At 52.5% G+C, this 21,486-nt stretch overlaps 1 protein-coding gene across 1 annotated transcript; it reads right to left on the minus strand.

Moving 5' to 3' along the window:
• Positions 1 to 767: 767 nt before the first annotated feature.
• On the minus strand, positions 768 to 7,031 carry TMEM119 (transmembrane protein 119). The gene is made up of 2 exons (XM_080940564.1): positions 6,918 to 7,031; positions 768 to 2,680 (listed from the first exon to the last, which is right to left on the minus strand). The coding sequence occupies exon 2, from the start codon at positions 2,663 to 2,665 to the stop codon at positions 1,832 to 1,834; it is 834 nt and encodes a 277-aa protein (XP_080796690.1). The 5' UTR covers positions 2,666 to 2,680; positions 6,918 to 7,031; the 3' UTR covers positions 768 to 1,831.
• Between the last annotated feature and the right edge of the window lie 14,455 nt (positions 7,032 to 21,486).

Consider the following 21,486-nt stretch of genomic DNA (forward strand, 5'->3'; position numbering starts at 1 on the left):
TTAGTGGGAGGCTGCTGGCCAGAGAATTACCTTCCAGTGTCTCCGGGGTCTCGTCGTGACCCTGGGCGAGCTTATGTGCTTCCCGGACACACTCAGAGTTAGTCAATAATGGCAGAGCCAGACACAGAGAAACAGCCACGTGCCCAGGGCCACACAGCATTCTGGAGCAGGAGGTATGTGAGTGTTCACATCAGCTCTCCTGGTTCTTGGAGAAAGCTGAGCTGGGCTGAGTGCCACCATCCTGGGATCCTGGCACATGTTCCCAACCCCCACCCACAGCTGGATTCTAGACCCAGGCAAGGGATCATCAAGGGGAAAGACGAAGCTGGGGGGGGGGGTGCCAAAGGCTCATCTCTAGAGGCCAAAAGACCTGCCAAGAATGGGTGTCAGCCAACATTGTCCCTGAGGCCCAGTCAGCACTCACCCACCTGCAGGGTGGCCATGGCTTCACACCTGTCTTGTCTCACAACACAAAGGTCTCTGTGGTATGGCCACACCAGCTGCAGAGCCAGGCAGCAAAGTGTCTGTGTGTCTGACACACCACCTCTGGGACTCCTCAGGTATGTGGGTCCAACACCTCTGAGCACCCACACTCAGCTCAGACCTGACTAGTCCCCTTCCCCATGCCGCCCCCAGCCCATAAACATGCCACCCCTACAGACCTGTGCAGCCCCAGATAGTCCAGAGAGACTCAAGCCAGATCAAGGTTTATTATGCTAGTGTGTCATAGCTGAGGACTGGGGAGCCCTGAATGGAGGTGTGGGGAACCCCCAAGATCCCCAACAGGACAGAGCCTCAGCACTGTCAAGGCTGCCAGACCACTGTGTGAGCATAGGATGGGCCAGGCCCCTGCTCCAGGCTGGGCGTCAGAATCCAGAATGGCAGGTACCCCCAAGCATCCCCTTGGCTTCTAGTCTGCTCCAGGGGCTGACAGAGAAGAGCTCTGTCCACTCCCTCACCCCAGCAAGAAGTCTCGCACACCCCCAAGTTGGGGTAGTTTTGCACTTGAGAGAGCCAGGCGCCCTGCGGTCCATGTTCCGACTCTGAACCAATCAGAAAGCGGGGTGCCTTGGAGAAAACTCCTCGAGAACGGTATTTTCCGGAGCGGGTGCTGTGAGGTTGGACTTTGTCGCTATGAGACATCCTGATAATAAGCAGTTTGAGAAAAGCATAGCAAAGCCAGCCCAATGGGAACCTTTAGAGTAGCAGAGTCAGCTGTGGAGGGGCACTTGGCGGCTCCTAGAGTCACATGATTTCGAGTTTGTGTTTCCATGTGGTGCCTAGAGGAAACTCTGTAATATAAGTAGGGGCCCCTTCCAGAAGCTTCCTAACTAATCAAATCCACTGAAGAGGGCAGTGACAGAGACGTTGTGGTGACGGGGATATGCAAAGGGCTCTGCCGTCCCTGGTGTTGCCAGATGTGGACTGAACCTTCCTATCCTGCAAGGCACAACCACAGGCCCACCCTTTGTCCAGAGTCGGATGCAAACAGCAGCTGCCTGCGGGCACCACAGGTGGTCTGCTCCCGTCTGCTCCGAGGACTGCCTCGTTGCAGCTCCTGCTGGGATGTGTGACCTTCTTCCCCTTCCAGAGAAGTGGTGCTTTAGGGTGAAGCCCCCAGGAGGGCAAGAGTCATTAAGGGTGCTGGAACTTGGGGTGATGTTTCCTGGGGTTCACCAAAGGCCAGCAGCTCTGCCCATTCGGGGTCAGGATCGGCACCAGCAATGGCCAGGAATGCCAAGAAGCAGTCAGCGCTGAGTGCTTTTCTTGACAAAGGAGGTGACCCAGAGGACCCAACAGCCAGGCCCAGCAGTCCTGGGCCTGTTACACACTAGGGGAGACTGCTGCAGGCACAGGAACTTTCAGGAGGACCCGCTGCTCCCTGGGACTCCTGAGCTAAGGAGAAAGACCCTTCTGGTTCCCCTTGGCCCTCACTGGCTGCAGGAACCCCTTCAGCCTCTGCTGAGGCCGACTCCTCTGGGACCCCCAGCCTCTCTTCAGTGACCCCACATACTGGGGCTTCCCGGGGCTCCTCCTGGCCGCTGAACATCTCCTCCTCCTCCTCCTCCGACCCCCCTTTCACCGGCTTCGATCCCTCCCCGCTGCCTGGCAGGGCTCTAGCTGGAGACCTGAGGTTCTGGGTAGCAGCCAGAATGTCAGCCTGGAGCTGCTGGGAGGAGTCCAGACCCTCTTCCGGCCCGCTGTCAGGTGCCCTGTCAGGGACTTCGCTGAAGGCGCGGGGTCCCCCAGCCCGGTCTCTTTGGTCCACGTACTTCTTTTCAGGGAAAGAGGACGGGTAGTAGGCTGTGGCCTTGTGTTTCTGGCGCGTGATGAGTGCCGCGCACACTATGAACATGATGAGGAAGGTCAGCGAGCCCACCACCGCGATGAGCATCACATACTGGCGGAAGAAGTCCATAATCCCATCCAGGAGGTTGGTGGGTGGCACGGGGCCGTCCAGAGCTGTGGGCTGGGCTCTTCCCGGTGTGGGACTGAAGGCTGGAGTCCTGGGCGGCAGCAGGCTTGGGGAAGAGGCTGAAGAACCCTCAGCTTCCCCACTGCCCGCTACATCCTCCAGGAAGGAGGCCGGGAGTGACACAGAGTAGGCCGCCACAGGCACAGGCCTCACGAGTAGCAGCAGAGACAGGAGGAAGCAGGGGACCATGTTGACCCACAGAACCTGCACGGGGAGCAAGAGAGAAGTCAGGCTGAGTCTCCTGTAGCTCCGGCGCTCAGGATCTGCTAGTTCCTGAGGACAGCCAGGAAGCCAGAACACACTCCAGCAAGTCCCTTAGCTGAGCCACACGCACACAGATGCCACCTGTCCTGCTTCCTTCCGGTGTTCCCAAGGACAGAACTGCATCTTTTTCATCTCTGTCCTCAGTGTTTCCAACTTTGAGTATACACTAAGTGCTCAATAGTTGCTGTATCCACGTGGCTGAATTCACAATCCTAGCTTACACTCACCGTTTCCTAAGGCATCAGATGCTGATGGAAGTGTCTTTGTGTGTATGAGGGGTGTATTTGGAGACCAGAGGATAACCCCAAAAGTCCTTCCTCCGCAGGGACCCTCCACTTCTTCGAGGCAGGGCCTGAGGTAGGGAGGGGGATGGGAGACCAGGAAGCTGAGGGACAATTCTGCACAGGAAGTGGCCCCAGGGCACCATTACCCTGATGCCTTGAAGGCTCCAATGGAGGCTTTTCCAATCCACCCACTTGCTTTTCCAGAGGATTCTAGGTTTCTAAGCTGCCAGGTCTGCAGGCTCTATAGGAGGTTTGAATACCAGGGTGGGGCTGAGTATATCTGTGACCCCCCCAACCCATGGAGGCCTGGACCTCACTGCGAACCTCCAAAACCCCCAAGAGGTTCCAGGGGTAGCCACAGTTCCTGGGGAGACAAAGCTAGCTAACACTGTAGCTCCTCCCCAAAGCTGCAGCCCCTCCCCACCGCCACCACTAAATGGGAACCAGATGTGTCCCTCCCCGCTGGAAGGCTGCTCCCGGGCATGAACTCCCCCCCCCCAGACCCCATCTGGCCCAGACAGCCAGGCTGATTAATAAATTCCTCATTACCCAAGTTTACATGAACTCTCCCAGCCTGTGGAAATGGGATCTGGGGTTCAAACATTTGCTGCCCCCCTCAAACCCCCTGAAGAGGGCTCTGGTCCCCGAGGCTTACTGAGGTCTAAGACAGAAGGGTTTAAGGCCCTGCTCAGAGGGGGGTCTTTCTTCGTGGAATGAGATGGGGAGACAGAGGTCCGGAGCAGGAGACAAGCCACACAGCTTTCCCAGTTACATGCGGTGAGTCCTTGGTATCACAGAGAGTAAGTACCAGGGTGCCCCACCCCCACCCAAAGGCACCCAAATGAAGCCATTGGCACAGTTTGCAGGGAGCATCTCTCAGCCTCCTGGCCCTTCCAGTCAGCTCTGGGTGACTCGAAACACCGTAAACGTTTTGGGGATCATTGTGTCCTTTGGGTTTTTGTTCTTTGTTGTTGTTGTTTTTTTTTTTTTTTTTTTCTTAATTGTTAAATTCTTATGGTTTAATTTTTTAAATTCTCTCTCTTGCTTGGGTCTGCAGCAGAGGCAGCCGCATGCACCCACTGATGCCAGTTCAGTCAGACTGGCTCACGTGACAAAGGACGCCATTCACTGTTCACTTCAGAACGTCAAAAGAGGCTATATGGACCAGCGAGGCGGCCCAGTAGGGAAAGGAGCTTGCTGCCAAGCCTGAAGCCCTGAGTTTGATCTCCAGGACTCACAGGGAGGAAGGAGAGACTAATCTCCTTCAGGCTACCCTCTGACCTCTAGTCACCCACCATGGCCTGCACGGCCCCCGAGAAAGATATAAATGTGGTAACTTGTCTAAAGTGGTTACATTACCGAGGGGCCTGTTCTGTTTCTCTTCCCGTTCTCTGCCACCGAGCAGGAGCCTCGTGGGAACTAGGCAAGTGTTGCTGAGTCCCCAGGCTCATGCACAGAGGTGACCTGGGCCCCACGGAGGGGGGCCAGTCCTGCAGTGGCAACACCTTCATGTTCAGAATGGACAGTAGTATGTTCAAAGATGAACAGGCGATCTGTGACTGGGCTGGGATTTGAGTCCTCTGTCTGGTGAGGGTATCTGCATTCTATGAGGGTGTGCATATATATGCATGTGTGAGTGTGCACATGGAAGCCAGAGTCTAATTTGGAGTACTAACCCCCCAGGAGATCTCTCCCTGGGAGCTGAGAGTCACAAGTGGCCAGAGTGGTCCCCATTTCTGACCTTCCAAGGCTGAGATCTGGGGCACACATCACTTTGCCTGGCTTTTTACCTGGGTGCTGGGACTAAACTCAAATTCTCTTATTTTTTTCTTGGCAAGAATTTTATGACCTAGCACGCTCCCTTTTTTTGGGTGGCGCTTGGTTATTGGACTGAGAGTCTTATGCATGCTGGGTTCTGCCACTGAACTACTCCACAGCCCTGGGTCCGCACTCGGGAGACAGAGGCAGGGTTGCACATTCAAAAGCACCATGAGCTATATATTAGACACCGCCTAAAAATACAGTTGTGGCAAGTGAGGGCTGTTGCTCCAGAGGGACTGGCCGCCGTGTCCACAGTACCAGAGCACTGCAGAAGTCCCCAGACATGCTGTCCCCAGATGCATCAGCCGAAAAGCCACTGGGCTGGCTAGATCTACCTGACTCCATCATATCTAAATCTGCCAGCTTCACTTTGCCCAACTGCAAGTGGGCAGCAGAAGAGGGAGTCCACATTGAGACTCAGAGAGCTGTCAGGACTGCGCGAGGGAACATTCTAGAAGTGCCAGCACGGGGTCAGTCCCACAGGAAAGCTGGAATTCAGGAATGGAATGCTCCAGGATAAGCCAGCATTTTCCTCTTGGTGGATCCATGGCTGTCCTCACTTGCTCTGGTCCCCAACACCCCCAGCAAAAGAGCAGAACACACACACACACACACACACACACACACGTGTGCATGAACACATATGTGTGAACTGCAGTGGGGATTCAAGAAAGCTTCAGCCTCTCTGTGGCATCCTGGAATCAGCCAAAGATGAGCGGAAGGAGGAGCAGAAACCATTCCTGTGTCTAAAGAGCAAGACTCCAACCCTTGGAGCTTCCCCCAATTCCTCAGTCTCTCCTTGCTCCCTGAGAGGTAGCAGGCGGCTGACTAAAAGGACTCAAGTCTGCATGGAGTTAGCCAAACCTTGCAGGAGATGCTCATGGGACCCTGAGTGGTTCCCTGAAACTCTCTGATCCTCAGTTTCCCCCCTATGGGATGGAAGAACTGACCTAAGCAGGTCTGAATGTGGCTGAGGTACCAGGCACCCTTTGCCTGCCTGCTGGGGAGAGCAGGGCCTGCTTGGCTCCTGGTCTGTCCTACTCTGGATTTCAGGCTGCTGAGCCCTCTGCTTTCATGCCAGAGGGAACTCAGTCAGATTGTAAACAGCCTGCCCAACAGAGCCCCGATGGAGAGGAGGCTCAGAACAGCCCAATGTGTCCTCCCAAAGGGTTGGGCATGTCAGCCCCGTGAGTTCCACATCTATGCAATGGGGACAGGTCCTAGCAGAGCTTAACGAGTAATAAATGTTAGCAAGTGGATGTACTTGTCCAGGATGCCCTCCTAAACCCTCTGTCTTAGGAGCTTCTGTTTTCAAAACCCAGATGTCCAGGAATACGCAGACAAGGTGAATCCACCCCAAAGAACTAGGTACCCCAGGACCCTAGACAGCTAAGCCAGAACCTCTGTTCCACCAGGCATCACTTGGAAACTGATGGCCAGTGATGGAGAGGCGAGCCATAGAAACCTGGTTTCAATTACCAGACTTGGGGGGAGGGGGCTCCAGCTGAAACACTGTATCCTCAGCCTTTTCCCTTTGGGCCTGCAAGGACCAGGACCTGGGCCCCTGAAGAAGAGGCTTGGAAGGAGTCTGAGGTCTCAGAGCCTACACACTGGCTTACACACACATACACACTACACACACACACACACACACACACACACATGCCCACAGCAGCAGCCAGAGCACAGAGCCCACAACACAGATTTGAAGACTCGTAAATAACCCCAAGACACTCCAGTAAGTTCCCCCCAGTCCCCAGTTTCTGTACACACACACACACACACACACACACACACACACACACACACCAACTGGTGCATCAGCCATCCCAAGCACAACCTACAGCAGCAACTCGAAGGACAGCACACGTTGGTGTACATCAGCACATCGGCCTTGGAAATGTCGCCTTGGCATCCTCTCCACACCCCAACTACATGCACGCCGCCTTCATCCACGCGCGCACACATCCAATCACATGCATGCGGCCTCAAACACACACACGCAGATTGCACATACACTTAGGAACCATGCGAAGTCCTCCAAGAGTCCCCAGCAGCAGGCTGGGACTTACCAGCTCTGGGTGAAGGACCCGGTGCAGCTGCCAGGAAGGCAAGCCAGGCCCGCTAGACCGTCCGACTGTCTGCCCGCCGTCAGCTGCTCTGGCTGTGCCTGCCCGCCTCGGCCTCCAGGCCCTCCCCCTTCCTCCTCCCCGCTGGGCTGGAGGGCCAGCTTGATTTCATTAAGAGGGTTGGGGTGGGGACAGCATGGGGCGGGACTATGCGGGGCCACACGCAGTCCCACCCTCCTCACACTCCGAGTTTGCTTCTCCTTGACCTCAGGTCCCCCTGGGCAGGCTCAGACAGACTGACTGACAAAGGGCTTCTAGGAACGCGTCCCCAGAACTTTGAGCTGAGGTCCGTCCCATCCCCCACACTCCTCGAGGATGAGGTCAGGCAGCTCCGGGGCCCCTGGAAGTGGGAAGGAGAACTCACCGTGACTCAGGATTTCCAGACTTCGGGGGCAGAGTGGGAATGGGGTGTCTCAGGGAAGCCTGAGGGTGCTGAGTTCAGGCACTGCCTCGGCCCTTCCTCCCGGGCCTCAGTTTCTCCATTCTTGGGGATGGGGAGCTCCCTGAGGTCCTGGCGACCTGCACTCTGAAGCCTCACACAGCCCGGGTCCAGCAGCTTGAGCAGAAACTATGAGCCCATTCCACAGAAGTAGAGGGGGATGGGGGAGTTCAAATACAGCAGCTGGGCCCTGAGTACAGTAAGTAATTAACTGACCCTGAAGCACCAGGGGTAACTGCCCAGTGATCCGTGGGACCTTGCACTCACTCATTCATTCACTGACTCATTCATTCACTCACTCATCCACTCATTCATTCACGCATTCATTCATTCACTCAGTCATTCACACATTCATTCATTCATTCACTCACTCATTCATTAATTCACTCACTCACTTGTGCACTTGCTTGTTTCAGTCAATGGCCGATGCATCCCCACACTGAAGGTCAGGGCTGTGCGGGACCCAGCCAGACAAGACACAGACAGAACTGTGTGCACCAAAATTCACCACGGGGTGTGCGTTGCCCTTCCGCAAACAGAGGGGGTTCCATGTCAGGAGAGAAGCACAGGGAAGCCAGGCAGGGAAGCTAACACACCCTGGAATTCCCACAAAGGGGGCCTGGGAAGGCACTTCAGGTAGCGGCCAGTGGCGGTGTCCAGGAAGGAGCTGGTGTGACCGGGAGGCATAAGGGACAGAGGGAGAACAGGATCGAGGTCCACGGCAGGGGTGGTACCTGGCGGGAGGTTCAGGGCTAGCACCCAGGAGCTCATCCTCTGCACTTAGGAGCTGGGTCTTCCAGGCGTGGCTGTGCCTCGCGATAGTCCCAGCAGCCCCTACTCGGCCATAAGAGGTCAGTCCTTTGGAAATCAGGATGGAGGCCTCTCTGCTCTCCCTTGAATTGATTCATTCCCACGCCCCATCGTAGAAGGAGGAGAGGGATGTCTACCAGGGGCACACATGTGCATGTAGGGCCTGTGCCCCTCCTTTTACTTCAAAACAGTGAGGTGAGAATGGCCCTGCCTGTCTCAGCCAGATCATCGACTTCAGGGGCGGCTGTTCTCAACAGACTGCAGCTTGTGTCGGGACTCTGGTCTTCAGGGGAGGGCCCAATTCTCAGTCCCACCAGGCTTCTGGGGGTTTCCTACATGCCATGGCTACAGGCCTCACCCTCCCTCCTTGTCCGGCAGCCGTGCAGAATTCCCTGGGCAGCCAGCTCAGTGTCCTCCGGCCTCTTCTCTTCCCTGGGCGAAGGCCCCTCGCCGGGGTGACCGAGGACAGTCTTGTCCTCAGCTAGGGTTTCTCACCACAGCAATACTCCTTGACGTGGAACCCTTCATGGCACAATCACAGGGTAGACCAAGGGTTGGGGTACAGATCAGGGTCTTCACACTCCTGTCTTCTGCCCCAAGGAAAACAAGGTCCTACCTTGGTGCTGTTTGGGGGCTGGTTTCAGACTCAGATGTTGGCGCTCAGGCATGCTCAAGTCCCTTGTGCCACTCTACAGAGGGTCCTGTCCCCACCCCACCCCCACATACCTTGTCTCCGTGTGACCCGATGACTTTTCTTCCTCTTCATTTTTTTTCTTTCTTTTGCTTTTCTTCCTAGACAAGAGTCTCCTGCACCTCGGCTGCTTCAAATTCGACACATAACCAAGCACCTTCTTGAGCTTCTGACCCTCCCGGGGGCTGGGGTTTTCAGCCTCCTGCGTGGCTTTCACGGGACCCCCTGCTGGGCCACGGAGCTGACTCCCTGAGTGACGGGTGGCTACGGTGGTCACTCCCCTCCGCTATGAAAGGCACACTGTGAAGGGAAAGTCTGAACATGCTAACTGCAAATGAGATCATTTCTGCTGAGCCTGAGGGTGCGGAATCCAAAGGTGTTAAGGGGTCGCCCCTGCCACCTAGGCAATACCTGCCCTGCGGAGCCTGCTGCTGTAGGGCCCGAACACAGCTCTGGTGGTGTTTATGGAGATGTGAGAAAATGATGCTCCGTACTAGAATGGGAAACTGAGGCTCACAGCCGAGTGGCAGGCCCTGGGGTGATGGAAGGCTGACCCTAGGGCCCCTTCTGATGCACCCGGTTCTATTTCCAAACCTCTGAAAGTGCCACCACCAGACCAGTGACCCCACCTCTGACTGGGCTGTTCCCACAGCACAGCCCCTCTCCTACCTCCACATGCCTCAGGAAAGGGACCATGGGAGCACACACAGAGAAACACACAGACACACACACACTCGGCTACACCTTTTCTCACCTTGTGCCACACCCATGACCTATAGACGCTCACGGAGTGCCACTCATGAGCAGAGACAAGGAGCACAGCCGCCACACATCACAGCGCTTCCCCTGGGCCACAGCTAAACATGGCTCTCGGTCATAGACAGGTGTCAGATACCAGGGAGTCAGACTCGGGGGGGGGGGGTCAGACACGGGGGGGGGGCGGTGTCAGACGCTGGGGGTCGACCCTGCCTGTCCTCAGGCTGGCACAGAAAGACATTGCAAATTTCACTCGTCCTTCGGAGTGAACTCATCCAGAGACTGCCGTATCTAACTTTGAGTCAGGCCCTCAGCACGCAAGAGGCAGAACCACGGTAAGTGGACCTCAAAAGAAGACCTGGGAACCGCGAGCTGGACTGAGAGCTGGGAGGGGTTGCTCAGGCTCCGTGCGCCACACCACGGGAGTTCTAGTCCCGTCCAGGCTTCCACTTCAGGAAGTGACTGCGGTGTTGTCCTCAAAGAAGGAGAGGCGGTATTTAGGAAGGCATGTGGGACAGTTCCCAGCAGCCCAGCAGCGGGGCGGGATGTGCAAAGGTCCTGAGGTGGTGAGGAGCACACACAGTGCCACCGAGGCAGTTCCGGAATATTCTCAGGCCAGCATGGGTGAGCCCGGTCAACAGGGACAAAGAACTTTGCTTGTTTGGGGCTGATCCTAACTCTACATCTACGTTACTGGTTCTCAGTCTTCCTAACGCTGCGACCCTTTATTAAGGTTCCTCATGTTGTGGTGACTTCCCCCCACCTATAAAATTATTTCATTGCTACGTAATAACTATAACTTTGCTATTGCTCTAACTCAAAATGTAACTATCTGAGATGCAAGATCTCTGATATGCAACCCTTTGGAGCTTTTGCAACCCACGGGTTGAAAAACCACTGCCTGGAACAAAATGGGGCTCAGAAAGTATGGCGCTGGAGGTTTGAACGAGACCTCTGCCATCTCTGATCTTGCGTCTTCAGGCACTGGTCGGTGCGGGGCCTCTGCCATCTGAACGGGGCCTCTGCCATCTGATCTTGCATCTTCAGGCACTGGTTGGCGAACACTACGAGGGAAGTCCCATCCTTCGGTACCTCGCACCACGTCTCGCGGTTCCAGGGACACGTGTGGGACCCTGCTGTGGCATCTATGGGGCGTAGGCAGGCCTGCGGTGTAGAGCACAGGCTGAGCTGTTCACTCGCAACCCATAATTTCAGGGGCCCAGAAACTGCCAAGGTTTCTGCTCCATCCGAAAACACGTCAGAGACCCTGCCCTGAACCCCTTGCAATTAGCATCCACACAACCCTGCTCGGCAGCCCTGACCAGTGGAGCTTGGGAGGGCCAGACAACGCCCCTTGCTTGGGTCTCTGCCGAGATTGTTTCTGGTTCAGTGCCAGCCCACCACAGGCCCCAGCCCCAGCCCCTTATGTGTCCAGGGCCACATCTCATTACATAACCCTGCATCAGGGCCTGCCTTCCGAGCAAAAATAGCTGCGTCTTTCATGTGGCCAGGGAGTCCTGGGCTGCAGCACCACCACAGTCCAAGCAGGGTCTCTGGGAAGTTACCCGTGAGTAGCATCCTGCCTGGGGCTCCCAAGAGGCACGGTGGCTAGGTCTGAGTGGACCAGAGCTCTGGGGATGCTATGAAACCAGCCTGAACCTTGGTTTTCTCACTAGAAAACATTATACAGTCATTCATTGTTTATTGAGCACCTACTTTTTTGTGTGTGATTTTTTTTCTCATTTTTATTGGATATTCTCTGCATTTATATTTCAGATGTCATCCCCTTCCCCCAGTCTCATCCCCCCTCCCCCTCCCATTGCCTCCATGAAGGTGCTCTCTCTCCCAACCACCCTCTCCCACCTCAGCACATTGGTGTTCCCCTACACTGGGAAAATGAGCCTTCAATAGACCAAAGGCCTTTCCTCCCATTGATGCCAGAGAATGCTGTCCTCTGCTGCATATGCACCTGGGGCCCTCGGTCTCTTTGTGCAAAATCATTGGTTGGTGTTTTAGTCCCTGGAAGGTGTGGTGGGTTTAGTGAGCATCTACTTTGTACCCAGCACTTGGAAACCAGGCTCTGCCTCAGTTTCTCCTTTTGGACCAGGGTGGCTTACTACCTCTGGGCATCTTGTGATCTTCTCCATCGTGTGCTGGTGGGAGAGAGAAATGACGGAGTACCGTGGACAAGGCTCTTAGTTTCTAAAGAGGATCTCATTTGTTTCTTAATATTTATTTATTTTATTTATATGAATACATTGTTGCTCTCTTTAGACACACCAGAAGAAGGCATTGGATACAGCTGGTTGTGAGTCACCATGTGGTTGCTGGGAATTGAACCCAGGACCTCTGGAGGAACAGTCAGTGTTCTTAACCAAGGAGCCATCTTTCCAGCCCCTTCTAAAGAGGATCTCAAACCTGACCCATGAGCCAGCAATCTGTACCCCCAACGTAAGTGCCCAAGGGGATGAAGACACACCCACACACAGGCAGGCGATAGTGACAGCTTTGTGCACAGCAGACCCTGGACTGGAAACATCCCTGCCCTCAGCAGGAAGTTTTGCACACGTGTGGTTTCTATTAGTAAACTTTCTTCTCCTGGTGGCCACCTGACTTTAGGAGGGGAGGGTTTTGTTCCGGCTTGTGATCTCAGAAGCTTTACTGCAGAATGTTGGGGTGGATGGTGTTTGTGGCAATGACAAACTGTTTACCTCACAGACAGGAAATGAAGAGAACAGGAACACAGAATGGGGCAAGATAGACACCCAAGTGACTCACCAACCCCAAAGCTTGACCTCCACCTACCTGTCATCCACACCCAGCTCACCCACGGACCCTCGGAGTTTCACCAGCCTCCTAGACATTTGTCGGTCTAATCAAGGTGACATCAAGGCCTGCTGCGACAAGCTGGAGATACAGGTGCTGCATTGGTTGGCTTTTTGTTGCCATCATGAAGGGAAGCCAGGGCAGGAACTCAAGCGGGAACGTGGCTCGCTGGCTTGTTTTCAGGCTGGAGCTTACCTGGCTCTCTCATACAGCCCAGGGAATGGTGCTGCCCACAGTGGGCTGGGCTCTTCTACGTCAATCAACAAGACAACCCCCAGCTCTCCTCAGGGGATGGGCTGTGTCCAGCTCACAGAGCTAAATAGAACAAGAGAACTCAAGCGGCTGAGCGCTTACCCATGGGGTCCAGACGCCAAAGGATCGGGCATCCAAAGACATCCTGGGGTACACAGTGATTTCAAGACCATCCTGGGCTACATGAGACCCTGTCTCATAAACAAATAAATAAATGTACACACACACACACACACACACACACATATACACACAAACCAACAACAAAACGTTTGCCTCTCATGCATATGGTAGCCCACAACAGGACAACAAGAACAGACTGAACTCCCCTCACACAGAACAAGGGAACACAGTCTGTGTGGTTCTAGAAGAAAGATCGGACTCAACTGTGAGGTGAGACATCAGTAGATTAACTCTTGGGGGGGTTCTGGCTGTCAAGGGGCTCAAGGAACACGGTGATTCTGATACTGTGGCCTTTAGGCCTCAGTCTCACACAGCGTCACACAGAGTCACACATGTGTTACACATGCGTCACACCGCGTGGAAAGGTACAGCTGGACACTAGAGACCTGCGTGGCCAGGCCAGATTATGAGTCAGTTTGAAGCTCTTCAGAACCCACATCCCTCCGCAGGGGGACACACACAGCCCGAGGACCGGGGTCCCGGAACTTCCTGTGGCCGGGTGGCCAGCCAGCTGTGACTGGCTTGTAAACATTTACATTCTCGCTGTGGAAGGAGCCACTTCATGAGACTCACTGGAGTCACGGGGCCATCGGAGAGCGGTGCAGCTGGTGGCCACACTTCCCGTGAATCAGCTGCCTGCTGGTCTTTCAGGCTCCTCACCAACCTCTCTGTTCCACACACCCCAACACCCCAGGGCAGTGTGGTAAGAAATGCAGACCCTGTGGGTCTAATAGCGGGGAGGGGTCTGGAGTTCCCAGTCACAGATCTCTCTCTCTCTCTCTCTCTCTCTCTCTCTCTCTCCTCACTAAGCCCCTCTCATCTCTCCACATCACCCTGCCCTGACCACCTTGTGGTATGTTCTGGTTATTTTCCAAGTGCCACACAGGCAGGCCCATCCTTGTGGGACTTACATTCTGGTCAGGGCTTGTGGACCATTTCAAAGATGCCGTGCCGGAGTCCTGGGGGTACCAGGCTGCAGGGCAGGGGAAGCAGCATTTCAGCAGAAATAACCAGGAGGGTCCAGGAGATATTCTGAGACATGGTCCAGGCAGGAGAGTGACCCTGGGCTATGGTCACCTGGTGTCATCCAGGAGTGGGAAGGAGGGGCATGTGAACCAAAGCAGAACAGACATGGGAGGTCATGAAATCAGAAGGCAGATGGTCAGGCCTGGGGCTCTGGGGACATTTGAAGAGATTTAGTCTCCTCCATATCAAACATGTGTGGTACATATATGTATATATGTGTGGTACGTGTGTGTGTGTGTGTGTGTGTAAAATGCAGCCACATCTTTCTCCCATCAAGCTTCTGTGTACCCACAATCCCTTTCTCAAGGACCCAGGGAAAGAGACATTCAGAGTATCATCTCCAGACAGCTATGCAGATTTCCGGTCCTCCTGTGGGTTCCTTCCACTGACCACATAGGCCTGACTCAGCTGGGTCCCCTGCCTCATCTTCCAGGTGGACAGGTAGCGACACCGGTCAGCCTTCCACCTCTGCATCAAGGGTTACCCAGGGGCAGTTGCACAGGGAGAGTCTTCCAGGATCTCCAGACCACCTACCAAGTGGAACCAGCTCTGAGGGTGAGGTCAAGGAAGCAGCTGGTGTCACCAAGAGCACACTACCTGCTCCGGGGGTCTGTGGCTTGGCAGGGACACTCACACTGAGTGGCCAACCAGCCAGGGCCTTTCCCTCTGCTGCACAGCAAGGGGTGCTGTGGGAAGGCTGTGAGTCCTTGCCACTCAAGGACCTATCAGTAACAGAGGCTACTCAGGGAACTAAGGTGAGGGTCCCAGGGGCACCCAGCAGGGCTCCACAAGGCAGAGGAAGCCTCCGCCACCCCACCCCATCCTGTATCTTTAGGGAAAATGTCCTACTCTTGGACAGCTGTGCACACAGGCCTCCCACTGCCTGGGGAGGTGAAGCAACAGACAGACCCTCAAGCCCAGGTCTAACCTATGGTGCCCAAGCATAGACTAGCAGTGTGGGGTCAGCCAGGGCTGGGGGGGATGGGGGCCCAACAGCTGCAAACATCTGGTTTGAATTGTCACTTAGAAGCTAAGTCCGGGCAGCCAAGGAATTTGTGAGCTAATTTTAGGCCAAAAGACAGAGCGCTCAGCAGGGCGGGGTCTGGCTCCCTAAAACCACAGAGGCAGACAGGCTGAGAGAGATGTGAGGCCCCCATGGTGTCCCATGATGGTCCTGCCTGCTTCACAGCTGGAGGATGGGCACAACAGACCAGTACCAAGGGATCTCTATCTCAAAGAGAGCAAGTGAGACCCAGAGGTGGAGTTACCCCATAGTACACACGCTCCAAGTAAGCATCAGAGCTGGGATTTGAACCAGTTACTCTGACTTGGAGACCTTGAGATTCCATTTCCACTTAGCCTTTCTTTCTTTTTTAAAAATTTATTTGTTTGTTTTATTTATGAGTACACTGTCGCTGTCTTCAGACACACCAGAAGAGGGCATCAGATCCCATTACAGATGGTTGTGAGCCACCATGTGGTTGCTGGGAATTGAACTCAGGACCTCTGGGAAAGCAGTCAGTGCTCTTAACCACTGAGCCATCTCTCCAGCTCCACTTAGCTTTTTGCAAAGCTTCCCTTCCTATTGATCCACAGATGGTTTTTTTGTATTCTTACTACGTGCTATATATAGTGATAGGGGGTAGGAACTAAGCCATCACATAGCACAAATCCACAGGCACCTGGATGAGGGAAAGAAGCTGCTGGGGTGAACCCTGGGGGTTAGAATGGTCTTAACTGAGCAGGCAGAGTTCAAGCTGAAACCTATAAAATTCAAAGTTGTCAGCCATGCAGAGGTCCGTAGTGGTCCGTGTGTACCAGCATCAGAAACAGCATGTGCAAAGGTCCTGAGGCAGAAAGCTGTTTACTGAGGAGCAGAAGGCTTGAGGAATGAGGACTCAGAGGAAGAGCACAGGGCCTTCCTTTAACCACCAGATGTATGTCTTAAAATGAACAGGGGCAGAGCTGGGGCTCAGAGACTTCCACTGAAAAGTTGAGCAGACCCCTGCACATAGGTAGAAGATGAGAAGGTTCATCTTCATGCGGGTCCCCCAACAACTAGAGCAGGGGCTGTCCCTAAGCTTGTGGTCTGCCTGCCTGTGGATAAGACTCCCCTAAACGGACTGCCTGATCTGACCTCGGTAGGAGAGGATGTGCCTAGTTCCACAGTGACTTGATGTGCAAGGGTGGGTTGGGGGGAGTGTGTGTGTGTGTGTGTGTGTGTGTGTGTGTGTGTGTGTGTGTTAGTGGGGGAGGTAACACCCAGAGGGGCCTCAAAAGAGAAAGGAAGGTGGAATGGGAGGACTTACGTGAGGGGGTACTAGAAGGGGAGCACTGGGACTGGGATATAAAGAAAGTAAATAAATAAGTTTAAAGTCCACATAAAATAAATTAAATTATTAAAGAAGAAAAACTGAGTGAGTAGCACTCACAGACCTTTGCACTCAGTGTCTCCACAGGGGCTGCCGAACTCTTAGGGGCTAGTACCTGAAGTTGTGCCTCTATGGGACACAGAGGCCAGAGCCGAGGCCAGACAACCACCCTAGGGGAATGTCAAGTATCCCCATGGTAGCTCTCACCTCCCACTAACCTTGGCTATGGTGGGAGCTCTGCAGTGCAGAGGTGGCCATAACCTCCCACTACCAAGAGATCACTCTTCAACCAAGCTCATAAGGACCAAGAAGCCAAAGGGGATTCTAGAAATCACTGGGAAGGGGGTCTCAGTGCCAAGTCCTCACTTAGGCACTACAGAAACTGGAAACCATCCTGTAGGGGGACACTGTGTCCTGTTGATCTGCACCCGTTCATGGCTGTCGGGCCTCCCTAGCTGTGACAACTAAAAATACCTACAGGGTGGCCACAGTCCCCCGAGAGGTGAAGCTGTCACAGCTTTCCTGTGTGGTCTCTGGTGTCCTGCAGCTGGGTCCCTGATGTCTTCACACTAACGCGTTTTTTCTGACCATGAGAAATCTTAAGAAAACAAGTTCAGAATTCACTTAACATAGATATCATGGATGTTTCCCCCCATTTGTCTTTTTAACTCTCGAGTGTGTGTGTGTGTACATGTGCACACATGCTATGGCATACATGTGAAGTTCAGAAGACAACTATACAGTTTTTGTCTTCCACCCTCCTGTGGGCTCTGGGGGCGTCAAACACATTTCTCAGGCTGTATGGCAAGATGACTCATGGCCTTTACCCCAGGAATCCTTTTACAACACCCTTGTTAGTTTTGTAGTACTGTTTTCTTGGGACCAGGTTTTACTCTGTAGCTCAAGCTGGCATAATTTTTGCTATACAGCCTAGGTTACCCTTGAACTTGAAGCAATCCTCCAGACTCAGCTTCCTGAGTGCTAAAATGGCAGGCATGAACCACCATGACTGGGTTATATATTATTTTCTTCAAAACATCATTTTCAGTTACTTGAAGAATATTTTATTAAGATAGGCTGGACCTGCCTCACTTAAAATATTTTCCAAATGTTCCATGGTCACCTGCAGTCTGCTCAGTCACCAGAGGCTACAACAGAAAGAAAACAACAACAACAACAATACAAAAAAAAAAAAAAAAAAAAAAAAAACAAAAAAAAACAAGTCTCTCCTCCTGCTCACAAACATGTTCTATTTGTGCCTGGGGAGTGAATGTGATGAGGAAATGGTGGCCTTAAAAGCTCAACAAGACTGGGCATGGTAGCTCACATATTTAATCTTAGCACTCAGGAGGAAGAGGCAGATGGATCTCTGTGAGTTTGAGTCTAGCCTGGCCTATATAGTGAATTTCAGGACAGCAAGGTCCCTGTAAAAGGATCTATCTTCCTCTTCTTATAAAGCCGGTAATGTTGCCATGGCACCCTATAGTCATGGCCTCTCTTAACTCCGTTTACCTCTCAAAATCCCCATTTCCTAGTACCATTGACACATGGATTTGGGTTCTTTCTTTCTTTCTTTCTTTCTTTCTTTCTTTCTTTCTTTCTTTCTTTCCTTCCTTCCTTTCTTCCTTCCTTCTTTCCTTTTTTCTTTTCTTTATTTTTTCTTTTTCTTTTTTTTTTTTGAAGTATAAGGAATGATTTCTTCCCCCCCCCCACCATTGGATATTTTCTGTATTTACATTTCAGGTGTTATCCCCTTTCCACCAATCCCATTCCCCTCCTTCTCCCATTGCCTCTATTATGGTGCTCCCTCTCCCAATTTCCCTCTCCCTGGTTTTTTGTTTTTTGTTTTTTTTCCCAACACAGTAAAGCTACAGCAACTCATGCTTTTTTTCAGACAGAGGTTCCAGAACTCTGGCTTTCCTTCTTCAAGTTGCAGTCTCCTGCTGCTAGGTATAATCACTCTCTGGAGTCATTGCCTGCCATACAACACATCAGTCTCAAATCTGCTTCCTGCCCCTTGGAGCTACATCCAGGAGGGAGCAAACATACACTCCCAATTCACAGATAAGCAAATGGGGTCAGGGTGCTGAGAGGCCCCCGGGCTCCTAGAGTTTAACCCAAAGCTGGTGGACTTGGGTGACCTCTCTGCTCTTCCCACCCTAGGCCACTTCCCCTCTTGCCAGATGGGCACTACAGGTGGGCAGGGTACACTAGTGGCTTTTCCCCACTTTCCTGTGGACTTAAGGTTCTCTGAGAGAGTAATTTTCTGTTGTTGAAAAGTCAGAAAATTTAGAAATTTGGGGGATTTCCAGCCATCAATCATAGACTGTGGTCATAGTTGGTCTCAGATCTTTAGGAGCTCAAGAGTTAACCCAGCACTTAAGGGTGCTTACTGCTTTTTTCGAAAAACTGAGATTGGTTCCCAGCACCTATATCAAGGAGCTCACAACTGTCCATTACTCCAGCAAAACCTAAGAAAACAAAAATCTAACAAGGGTTTTGGGAGAGAATTCCTGAGGTAAAGGCCATGAGTCATCTTGCCACACAGCCTGAGAAGTGTGTTTGATCACCCCAAGGCCCACAGGAACGTGAAAGGCAAGAACAGACTGCAAAGTTGTTTCTGAACTTCACATGTATGCCATAGTGACAGCCTCTAGTTTGTGGGACACATTAACTCACATTCACATAAAATAAGGATTAAGCTAGGTTGATGGTGGTGCATGCTTTTAATACCAGCACTCTGGAGGTAGAAGCAGATGAATCTCTGTTAGTTTAAGGCCAGCCTGGGCAACAGGGTGAGTTTCAGGATAGCCAGGGCTACACAGAGGAATCCTGTCTCAAAAGAAACAAAACAAAACAAAAAACAGAAAATAACAAAAAGATTTAAATTCTTTCAAAAAAATTTTTAAAAGTGCTTAATCCTGAGCTAATTAAACTTTGAAAGGGCTTTTAAACTTTATTCAATTTTATGCTTTTTGTTTTTTATACTTTTTTGTTTTATTTGTTTATTGGGTGTTTTTTTTTTTTTAAATGAGGTAAGATCTCTCTATTGTGTAGCTCTTGTTGTATTAGAACTACTTGGAGCCTAACTCCCTGTAGGCCAAGCCGGCCTTGAACTCACGTCTCTGCCGCCTGATGTCAGGGTGCACTGAACCTGGCCAAAAACAAACAAACAAACAACAACAACAACAACAACAACAAAATTATGCTGGGAGAAACAGACAGAGAGACAGACAGAATCCAGATCTGTGATTTTCAGGCTGTGTGGTTTGAGATAAGTGACTGTGTGTAGTTTTGATTATCGGCCTGGGAAGGGAGTCTCAAAGAGGAAGTAACTAGATTAGGTTGGTTGCCCTAGGGACATGTCTACAGGAGATTTCCTCCATCAGAGAGAACCTTCCATTGTGAGTAGCACCATTCCTTAGGAGGGGATTTCAAACTGCACAAGTCTGGAAAAAAGGGAGCTGGGTTGAGTATGAGTGGATACAATGTGACTGATATTCCATGTCCTGCCACTTGAGTTCCCCAGGGTGATGAAGGTGCAAGGACCCACCTGGGTGAGGAATCAGTGGGAAAGTGCCACAATGGGCTTAGCTAGCAGCAAGGGATCACACTGAGCTAGCAGCAAGGGATCCTTGTTGCTGGGACTGATTGTCTGCAGAGGGGCACAGGTGGGTGGGGGTGGCAGTGTCCTCTGCTCTCTGGCCGAGGACCACCCAGGTTTCAGATAAGCACCAGGAGACACCAAGAGGCTCTCAGAAAACAGCCATCTGGGTTTTAGACTGTTGTATCCTTCCTAACCCAGGGAATGGAGAACCTGTGGCCAGGTAAATGGTGGCCTCTGGGTGACATGAACAGACACAGAGGCACTCATTCTGCAGGAGGAGGGGCCAGGCTCTTCTCCACGACCAGTACCAGAATGAGGATGGAATGTCACATTCCCCAGGAAGAAGCGTGAGGACACACAGGAGGCTGGAGTGGCAGCTAGATCCATCCAGAGCCTGGATGCTGCTCTGATAAGAGAGATGAGCCCTTGAGTTCCGGAGATTCTTTTATCTCTGCCTCCCAGTTCACCACAGAGCACTCGGATCCCAGGAACCATCTTGTGGCTCTGGGGATTCAAACTCAGAACCTCTGCTTGACAAACATTTTTATTCACAGAGCCCTCTCCACAGCCCTTCTGAACTTAAAAAAAAATGTTTATTTTATGTTTATGAGGACATGTGGTCTTCAGGCACCCCAGATCCCATTATAGATGGTTATGAGCTACCGTGTGGTTGCTGGAAATTGAACTCAGGACCTCTGGAAGAGCAGTCAGTGCTCTAACCACTGAGCCATCTCACTAGCCCCCCTTCTGAACGTTTATAAATAGTTTTAAAATACTTTAACTAGACACGTGGATGTGTTTCTGTATGGTCATATGTGGATGGATGGAGTGTCCACAGAGGCCAGAAGAGGGCTTTGGAACCGCTGGAACCGAGTGACAGGTGACTGTGGTGGACCAGACCCAGGTGCTGGGAACTAAACTCATGTCCTCTGTAATAACAGCAAGCGCACTTAAGCGCAGATCCACCTCTCCGGCCCCTTCCTGAACTTTCATGTTTTGGTTTTTTTTTTTTTTTTTTAATGTGTTTGACTGTTTTGATTGCAGGCATGTGTGTGAACCACATACAGCCTGGTGCCTATGGGAGTGACGAGAGGGCACGCAATGCCCTGGAGCTGAATTACAGATGGTCGGGAGCTCCCATGTGCTGGGAACTGAATCCAGGTCCTCTGCAAGAGCAGCCAAAGCTCTCGACCGCCGAGCTCTCTCCAGCCCCTCCCTGGATACTGTGTCATTGAGATCCTTTTCTATACACTGTCCGGCTTCCGTCCCCGAGTACATCGTGTGCGGGCATCCGCGCTGTCTATTCCGTGTACTATCCCAACACAGTGTAGTTACCCCTTCCCCCGCTGAACCGGCTGTTGGGACTGAGGCTGCTATCAGCCTGTGGACCCGCTCCGTTCCGATCAGCATTTGTCTGCATTCTCTTGGGAGTATGTCTGCAGGGGGATACCCAAGCGGTAGCCTTATGGAAACTTGCCCAACTGATTTCCAAAGCAGATACATTTGGGACTCCATGAACCACGCCGGGCTCCCCCCTCCCCTGCCCCTCC

The sequence above is a fragment of the Micromys minutus genome (assembly GCF_963924665.1).
Source record: "Micromys minutus genome assembly, chromosome: 29".
In the NCBI taxonomy this organism is placed as follows: Eukaryota; Metazoa; Chordata; class Mammalia; order Rodentia; family Muridae; genus Micromys; species Micromys minutus.